This window comes from Zalophus californianus, chromosome 8 (genome assembly GCF_009762305.2).
Source record: "Zalophus californianus isolate mZalCal1 chromosome 8, mZalCal1.pri.v2, whole genome shotgun sequence".
NCBI lineage: Eukaryota > Metazoa > Chordata > Mammalia > Carnivora > Otariidae > Zalophus > Zalophus californianus.
The window spans coordinates 138981471-138990642 of record NC_045602.1 but is presented as its reverse complement, the minus strand read 5'-3'; the positions used below and the strand labels follow the sequence as shown (position 1 = coordinate 138990642).

Below are 9172 nucleotides of genomic sequence, written 5' to 3'. Positions count from 1 at the left end.
CCAGCAAAGGTTGTCATAAGCCACGGAAGAGTGGGTCCGCTGGGGCAAAGGTCTGGGGTCTCCTGCTGCAAACAGCTCTGAGGAAGGGTTAGAGGGAGCCTAGTCTCCCCCACTTCCGAAAGTTTCTGAAGTACCTCTTGGGGCTAGAGAAGGGGGTGGGTCCTTGCACAGTCAGGAAGCTACTGTAAGTATGGGGGTGCCTGTGTGTGCCAGCACCTGGGGTTGGGACAGCAGCCCCTTCCCTCAGCCTCACTGCCCCCCACCCCCGCGGACTCGCCCATTTCTGTCCTCGAGGCTTCTGCAGATGTGCGCCGCTGGAGACAGAACAGAATCACTGCTTTTCTCTCCCTCAGGCGCTGTTCCCTGGCTGTCTGCTGTCTGATGTGTGTGTGTCTAACTGCCGCTGGTGGGTCCCCAGCCTGACGCTGGGTGGCTGTTACCCTGGTCTGTGGGTGTCTGTGTGTCTGAGTGTAGGCGCATCTGTCTGTCTGCTGTGAGTGCCTCCTGCTGAATCTGTCCTTGACCCTGTCTGTCTGAGCGTGTGTGTCTGGGGGGGAGGGGTGCTCCCTCCCGCCGCCTCTCCTCCCCCATCCCCTCCTGCAGGCGCTAACGCAGCTGCAGCAGCTGCTGCCTTGGCTGCGCCCTAAGCGCAGTGACCTCGTCTGTCCCTGCAGCAGTGACCGCCCCACTGCGCTGTCAGCCGGGGGAGGGGACGCATGGCTGAGCTCTGAACCTCTGGCCTCTCCCCCCTCAACCTGGGGCCGCCTGCGCCCCAGGTGGGTGTGCTCCCTTCCCAGCTGGGTCCACTGGCTCCCCATCTTCCCTTATGTAACTCCGCAACTGTCTGTGCCTTGCAGGTCACCCTAGACCCTGCGCTGGGGCCTGCCCACGGGGAGACTGAGACCCCGAGTCCCACGCATATGGGGGTTGGAGCGGACCCCTGGCCAGGGCTCCGGCTCCCAGAGACCCCTCCCATCCTTTCTCTTTGGGACGTTCCTTCCCCTGAAACCCGCTTGCCTAAAGCATGACAGGAGGAGGGGTCTCGCGGGGCAAGTTGCCCCTAGCGCAGGTGCAGGCGTACCCCCCTCATTCCAGGTCCCCACAGTGTCCCCGGCTCCCGACGAGGGCCGGCCAGGGTCACCGGGGCTGAGGGCACGGGGCAGGCCTAGCGGCGCAGGTACCGGCTCCTCTGTACACGGGCCGGTTGGCAGCAGGCGTGTGCCCCCCGCCCCGGCGCCCGCCCGCTCGGGCCGGGCTCTCCGCCAGCCGCCGTGCGCTCCTGGCTGGGGCTCCAGCGGCCCGGCGGGCACGCGGCGCTGTCCGTGGTGCTGCCGGCGCCGGGCGGGGCGGGGGCGGGGCGGGGGCGGGGCGCGGGCGGCAGCCAATGGCGGGGGCGCTGCGCGGGGCGCGGGGGGCGGCGGGCTGGGCGCGGGGCGCACTCGGCTGCGCGCTGCACTCGGGGCGCACCGGCGCTCTGGCGGCGGCTCGGGCTCTCGCTCCGCTCCAGGTCCGCCCGCGCTGTAGTGGTGGTGCCGCTGGCCCCATTCGGCCCGGATTCCGGCCCGGGCCCCCTCGGCGCCGCCCGCTCCGGCCCCGTCCCGGGCCTCGGCGCCCGCGGACCATGCGCCGGGCACCACCCGGGGAAACCGGCCGGGCCGAGAGCCCGCAAACACCAGGCTCCCGGGCCGGGGCCCCTCCCGGCCGCCCGGCCGGCGATCCTCGCCCTGCCCCGCGCCCCGGCGCCGCCTGAGCCCGCGGGGCCATGGAGCGCACGCCGCCCGACGGGCCGCTGAACGCGTCGGGGGCGCTGGCGGGCGAGGCGGCGGCTGCGGGCGGGGCGCGCGGCTTCTCTGCCGCCTGGACCGCGGTGCTGGCCGCGCTCATGGCGCTGCTTATCGTGGCCACGGTGCTCGGCAACGCGCTGGTCATGCTCGCCTTCGTGGCCGACTCGAGCCTCCGCACCCAGAACAACTTCTTTCTGCTCAACCTCGCCATCTCCGACTTCCTCGTGGGTAAAGCCCCCAGCCCCCGCCCGAGCCCAGGAGTGCCCAGCCCGGCCGGGCCAGCAGGGATTGGAGCGTGGACTAGGGTGCTTTGTTGCTCGGGCACAAGCCCCGCCGGGGAGCCCTGTTTGGGAAGGGGGCATTCGGGACCCGTGGGGCGGTGGGCGCGGGCGAAGTTCCTTGCCTCCCCCACCACAGGACGGGGACCCGGGAGGAATGTTCCTCAGGAAGGAGCGCCGGCGCGCGGGCGCTGGGCAAGGCGCAAGGCGCTCAGCGGCTCCTGCGCCGTAGTCAAACAAAGGCTGCTGGCGGACTCAGGACGTGCGGAGGGCGCTGGGAGAGGTTTGGGGGAGGGGACAGAGAAAGGAGTTTTTAGAGCCGTGGTGGGGGAGGGGGCCGTGGGGGAAGCGGGGTGGGGGTGGGGGAGATGCTCGGAGGAGCGCGTTCTCACGTGTCCGTGCGCTGCTGCCGGCTTGGGGGCGGGGCGCGCGGAGGGGGCCGGAGAGCCAGACACCTGTTGGGGCTGCTAGGTGCGTCTGCCAGACACTGGTGGCGGTGGGAGCGGCTGGCGCGGTCGCAGCCAAATGCCCTTTGAGCCAGGAGAAAGGGTTTTTCGTTTTCTGAGCTGATGAGGAAAGGCTGTCCAAAGGCTGGGATAGGGCTGGGGTCCAGCAGGCAGAAGGAGAGGGAGGAAATTCTTCCTCTTTCGGGCTTGGGAGGACTGGTCTGGAAGTCCCAAATCAAGGCTCAGGGTCTCATGGTGCCCAGAGGTCCCCACCCCTGGATCTGCCCTCCTGCCCCCAAGTTCAAGGGATGCCAGTAGGACTGGAGCCTAGGCAGGGGTTGAAGGCCATGGGCCGGGGAGAAGTTGTGCCTGAGAGGGTGGCGGGGAGGGCAAGGTAAGGCTTGCTGGTCCCAGGAAAGTGGCCGCTGTGTAACCCCCAAGTCCTGCCTGTCTCTCCACTGTGGTGGGCCTCACCCCGTGCGCCCGTCCAGCCATGGCCCACCCTGGCCCCATTCTCCCACAGGGGCCTTCTGCATCCCACTCTACGTGCCCTATGTGCTGACTGGCCGCTGGCCCTTTAGCCGGGGTCTCTGCAAGCTGTGGCTGGTGGTGGACTATCTGCTCTGCACCTCCTCCGTCTTCAACATCGTGCTCATCAGCTATGACCGCTTCCTGTCAGTCACCCGCGCTGTGAGTCTGGGATGCGCTGCCCGTGTTCTGAGCCGGGAGGAGGGGTGGTCAGGAAGGGGCCACAGCAGAGGATGGCCATTCCAAGCTGTAGGCGGAACCAGGTGAGCCTGGCCCCTGCTGGCCTCACACCTGACATACGGGGTACTCTGTGGTCAGCTACCCACTCAGTAGCCAGTTGCTGCCAGTAGGATGGGTCCTGGGACAGGCAGGAGGCACTATCTGGACCTGGCTTCAGGTGTTCCTGAAAGAAGAGGGACAAGTCAGCCTCCACCCTGGAGCAGGTCCAAAGTTCTGAGAGCTGAGGGAGGATCTGGGCCAGAGGCCCTTGGCGGTAGCTCCACCACCCTCACACATACGTGTGTGTGCGTGTGTGGGCACGAGCATACCCCAGGAAGTCAGGCATCAGCTTCTGGCTCCACAGGCTTCCCTTGGTGTGAGTGGTCACCCTGAGTTAGGGACGCTGGACCGCCTGGCTTTCCCGTGTCACTGCCATGCAGGCGCAGGGACAGAAGCTGGAGCCCTGGTCTCCTTTGCCTTCTCATATCCTCCTTGGTGGCTCTACCAGTCACTCTGAGCGCCCTCTGCTGGGGGCCTTATGTGTCCTAGTCTAGAGAGACGGTGGGACAGAGGACAGAGCATGGGTTCGAGGTTAAGCCCCAGCTCTGTCCCCTTGAGCCAATCCACCTGCGGTCTCCGCCTCCCTCCCTGAGCCACCAGGAAAGTGAGGATGGTAATGGAGCTGCTGAGACATCCAAAAGGTGCCGAGCACAGAGCTTGGTGCCCAGTGGGCGCTCAGTGGACAGGGGACAATGGCAAGATGCCCTCAGGATGCTCACCACTGGTGGGGGTAGTACGAAGGTAGCCTGGCACAGAGGTAGCATTCAGGGTTGATCTGAAGGAGGCTGTCCGACTGTAGGAGAGCGAGCCGGGGCATCCGCCAGCCCAGGATTCTTGCAGGGAGGGGAGGGAGGCCATGCACAGAGGCCCAGAGGCTGCCGGTGGGCGGTGGGCAGTGGTGGGGGGAGGGGGGTGCTCCCAGCCCCACTGTGGCTGCCGCCTGGGCCCGGTACCCTTCCCTCCTGACCCAGCATGTCCCACGGCAGGTGTCCTACCGGGCCCAGCAGGGTGACACGCGGCGGGCGGTGCAGAAGATGGTGCTGGTGTGGGTGCTGGCCTTCCTGCTGTACGGGCCGGCCATCCTGAGCTGGGAGTACCTGTCTGGCGGCAGCGCCATCCCAGAGGGCCACTGCTATGCCGAGTTCTTCTACAACTGGTACTTCCTCATCACGGCCTCCACGCTCGAGTTCTTCACGCCCTTCCTTAGCGTCACTTTCTTCAACCTGAGCATCTACCTGAACATCCAGAGGCGCACCCGTGTCCGGCTGGATGGGGCACGTGACCCCGAGCCCGCGCCCGAGGCCCAGCCCTCTCCCCCGCCGGCCGCACCGGGCTGCTGGGGCTGCTGGCACAAGGGGCGAGGGGAGGCCGTGCCGCTGCACAGGTACGGGGTCGGGGTTGGCGAGGCAGCCCCTGGCACCGAGGCCGGGGAGGCGGCCCTCGGGGGCGGCAGCGGTGGGGGCGCCGCGGCCTCGCCCACCTCCAGCTCCGGCAGCTCCTCACGGGGCACAGAGCGGCCGCGCTCGCTCAAACGTGGCTCCAAGCCCTCGGCATCCTCCGCATCGCTGGAGAAGCGCATGAAGATGGTATCCCAGAGCATCACCCAGCGCTTCCGGCTGTCGCGGGACAAGAAGGTGGCCAAGTCGCTGGCCGTCATCGTGAGCATCTTCGGGCTCTGCTGGGCCCCATACACACTCCTGATGATCATCCGGGCCGCCTGCCATGGCCACTGCGTCCCTGACTACTGGTACGAGACATCTTTCTGGCTGCTGTGGGCCAACTCAGCCGTCAACCCTGTCCTCTATCCTCTGTGCCACTACAGTTTCCGACGAGCCTTCACCAAGCTGCTCTGCCCCCAAAAGCTCAAGATCCAGCCCCACAGCTCCCTGGAGCGCTGCTGGAAGTGAGCTGGCCCTTCATGGGCACCTGGGAGGCCGGGGCAGGGCCCTCCCACTGCCACTCCCCCTCGAGGCTCTGGTTTCCCCTTGCGGGCAGCCGGCCCCTCCGTCTCCTTCCTGGCTGCCCTGGCCGCCCCCCAAGTGGGAGGCCCGCCTTGTCTTTGGCCCACCCTCAATGCCACGGCAGTATGAGACCACCTGCCTGCAGTGGAGGCAGCTCGGTGGGCGGCCCAGAGAGGCCCTCGCTGCCTGAACCAGAACGTGGACGCCCGCCTTGCCACCCAGACCCTAGCTCCACCCCGGGAGGGGCCGTCCCAGCCCTGCTGCCCAGCCTCCACAGACGGTCTGAGGGCCAGTGGTGTCACCCTTCGCGCAATTACCACTTGGTGTTCTTCCCAAAGCAAGAGATTGGTGTGTGCTCCGCGCCTTGTGACGCAGCAGTTTGCCCCGCACGCGCACACACCTGCACACACCTGCCCCCGCCACCCAAACAAGCCTGGGCCATTGGCTCTGCTGTCTGTCCCTTGCTTAGGCCCAGGCGCCTGCTCCTACATCCCTTTTCCCTCCAACTCCCTCTGCCCCCAAAGTGTCAAGTGCCCCCCAGGAACCTCGCGGCCGTTCTCTGCTCTTCCATTCTGGGTGTTTCAGGAAGACGAAGAAGAAAACACGTCCGTGAACTCCATGTTCCTTGGCTGTTTAATCAAGAGAGACAAAATTGCTGAGGAGCTCAGGGCTGGATTGGCAGGTGTGGGCTCCCACGCCCTCCTTCCTCACGCTGCTGCTTCCGGCTGAGCTGCACCAGCTGCTTCTGCCCACCCCGCCCCCGGGCTCGGGGTGCGGGGCCCTGATGGGCAGCTCTGAGAGCGGCCGGAGTGCCGGACGCCTGCTTATCCAGAAGGCTGCCCCTCCTGCTCCATCTGCTCAACCAGCTTCCTTGGGCTGACGGGTAGGGGGGCACTGGCCGTGCCCTGAGGGTCCTGAGGCTTGCAGGGGCAGCCCGAGGAGACCAGGGCCCCGGGGGGTGCCCAGGGGTGGGGCCGTTCGCCATGTGCCGTGCACCTTGTCGGCGCTCTGCATGCTCCGCTCCCCGCGTGCCCACTGCACTACCCTGCAGACTTTGAGGTCCACAGTAAAGTGTATTTTTTTATTGGTGCTGATTTCTGAGAACTCGTTTTGGGGGGGTATGGGCTGAGCTCCTGTACTTCAGTCGGGACCCCAGGGAGATATGAGACCACCCAGCAGGGCATGAGGAGCAGGTAAGGGGGCAAAGACTGGCCTGGCGGGTCACACTAGGTTTGATCCTGATCAGGGACATGTGCCCCAGCAGTGCCCCCACCATGCACACCTGTTCAAGAGGGTGGCATGGTGCTAGGAGCAGCTCGCTCCAGCCTTGAGAATATGACCCACAGCCCCCCCTCCCTGGCCCGGTGCAACCCGTTCCCCCCCCACCCAGGACCGGGGTTCTCATCTGTCTTGGCCATGATCTTCCACCTGGGGAGCTTCCAGGAGGTGTGGGGACTAGAGCTGAGCTGAGCTCAAGGGGTGGAGGGGAAGAGGGATGGGCCCAAGGAGGGGAGGCACGTTGGTCAGAAGAGCTGTCCTGGGCAGAGGCCTTGAGGCCAGACTGAGGGCAACAGATAGGGACAGGGAGAAGGAGAGGGTGGTGCCGGGTGAGCACGGGTCCAATAAACAATCCGTCCCTGCAGCCTCCACGGAGGGGGCAGACACTGCTCCCACCCCAGGTGCTCAGAGTCCACTCGGAGAGGGGAAGAGACCAGCACAACTTAGGGGAGATGCAAACTTGGGTGGGTCAGAAGCCACCTCCTCCCGGAAGCCTTCCTTCCTTTCCAGCCGCTAGAGCCCTCCCTCCCTGACTTCATGTTCTCTCCCCACCGTGTTGGCCCTGCTCCCACAGGACTTCAGACAGAACCTGTCTGGTGATGCTCTCTGACAGCCAGACGCCACCATCTCCCCCTCCGGACACAGGTCCAAAAACTCTGCTGCTCACCACTGCAGAGCGAAGCTGTTCGCACCAACGTGCAAAAGCCTTCCTCCTCCAGGCACCTCGCACCCCACAGATGTAGCTGCACCTTCATTTCCCAAACACCCCAGAAAACTTCCTCCAGAATCCTAAGCTGGCACCCATTTTCCCTGCACCACCGGGGACCCCTCTGGTCAGGGTGCTCTTCTGGTCCCCCTCCTTGGTGGCCGGAGGGGCTGGGTGCCGTCATGAGCAGAGGCTACAGTGGGGGCAGCAGGAGAGGTGGTGGCAGAGGCCGCGGAGGCCACCGTCCGTGGGGCCCGGAGCTCAGGCGCGCCCTGTGGCACGGCCAGCAGCTAGCCGGTGGCTGCCCTGCTGGCCCCGCGGGACCTGGCCCGGCACCCCCCCCCCCCCCCGGCGGGTGTCCGTCCCTGCAGCCCAGAGCTGTCTGGGGAAGGACAAAGAAGCTGTTCTCCGCAGTGGTGGGCGCCACTGTGCCCACTGCACAGCCAGAGCCCCCGGCTGCCCCTCCACCCAGCCCTGCTAAATGGCTACAAATTGGAGGATAAAAGCGCAGGCTTTCAAGCAATTTTGTCTTCAATCTCTGGAAACTGCTGCTCCCCGAGCTCCTGCGTGGGGACGGGGGAGGAGACAGGAAAGACACTGAGTCCATTGGGCCTGAGTCCTGCCGCAAACAAACACGCCGAGGGGGCCTCTCTCCTTGGACTGGCCGCGCTGGGGGGGAGACAAAGCCGGCGGGCCCAGGGCAGGAGCGGCGGCCTCTGCAGGGGTCTGCCCACACCAGCAGCTGCTGTTTACTAAGCACCTACTGTGTGCCAGGCCCTGGGAGGTGTGCCAGGCCCTGGGAGGCAGATCAACAACCAGCCGATGAGCAGGGCCCCTCCCACGGGGACATCAGTGGGGCAGTGGGTGGAGAGCAGGGGTGCTCTGGCTCATTAGGCAGGGGGATGGGGAGCCTGTGTGAGGAAGTGACGTTTCACTCGTTCATCTTGCGGACATTCGCTGACCCCAGTGGCGGGGCGCTTCGTGAGGCAGGGGGACCAAGCCTGGGGACTGGAGGGAGAGCCCGCAGAAGAAGCGGTGCCCCTGGGAACAGGTTCTGGGTGTGGGTGCTGGGATGAAGACCCCATGTCTTCAGGGAGCCATGCAGGCACCCCCATCTTTCTGCAAAAGACCAGGTTACCCAGTGTTTCCTTTGAGGAGCCAGGGGCACGACAAGGGATGGCCAGGGCCTCTCAGGCAGGGCTCTGGAGCCCTGCCATGTGGGGCAGCCACGAGGCTGTCTGTCCTCTCCCGCCCCCATCCCATGCTTACGCTCATAGCTGGGCTGATGGGTGCGAAGAACCTTTCCACCAACATTTGCTGGAGTACCCTCTGTCCTCACAGCCAGCCCACGAGGGGTGCTCACATTCTCCACTTGGCAGATGCGGGAACCGGGGCTCCAGAGGCTGGGAGACTGACCCTAAACCCAGCAGGCAGTAGGGGCTAGGACGCCAGCCCTCCCATTCCACTGGGTTCTCCCCTGGGCACCACGGGGACAGTGTTGTCTGGAAGGGGTCCTGGGAGCCCTGGGGCCGGACCTCAGCTCTGTTGATCTCAGCACAAAGCGTGTACCGAACATCCACCGTCTGCTCTCTGCTGTGCTGTGCACAAGGAGCTGGGAAGGTCACCCTTGCTGAGCCAGCAAGTAGGGGAGAGGAGGGAGAGGAGGCAAGGTGGGCTGTGGAGTTGGAAGTCCCAGTGCCCAATTGCCAGGTCAGGCAGGAGGCCTGGGGAAGGGGACTGCCCCAGCCTGCCCAGCGGGTCCGGGGGGAGGCTGGGACTGAAGCCAGGTATCCTATGGAAACACCTAGCCCTCTCTCCTTCCTGTGCCAGGGGTGGCTGGCCTGGTAGCCTCCAAGGCTATCCCCTCCGAGGCTGCCCCCTGGAGGGAGCACAGCTGGTGCGGCCAAGGCAG

The 9172-nt window shown here is 65.8% G+C and overlaps 1 protein-coding gene across 2 annotated transcripts; it reads left to right on the top strand.

The window, feature by feature from the left end:
* Window positions 1–1743: 1743 nt before the first annotated feature.
* HRH3 (histamine receptor H3) lies at window positions 1744–6361 on the top strand. 2 transcript variants are annotated; one of them, XM_027620603.1, is made up of 4 exons: window positions 1744–2012; window positions 3032–3198; window positions 4302–5062; window positions 5862–6361. In XM_027620603.1, exons 1-4 carry the CDS (start codon window positions 1763–1765, stop codon window positions 5887–5889), a joined length of 1206 nt encoding a protein of 401 aa, XP_027476404.1. In that variant the 5' UTR covers window positions 1744–1762; the 3' UTR covers window positions 5890–6361. The 2 variants fall into 2 exon arrangements, with proteins under 2 accessions (XP_027476404.1, XP_027476403.1); XM_027620602.2 differs by having other exon boundaries at window positions 4302–6361.
* Window positions 6362–9172: the final 2811 nt, after the last annotated feature.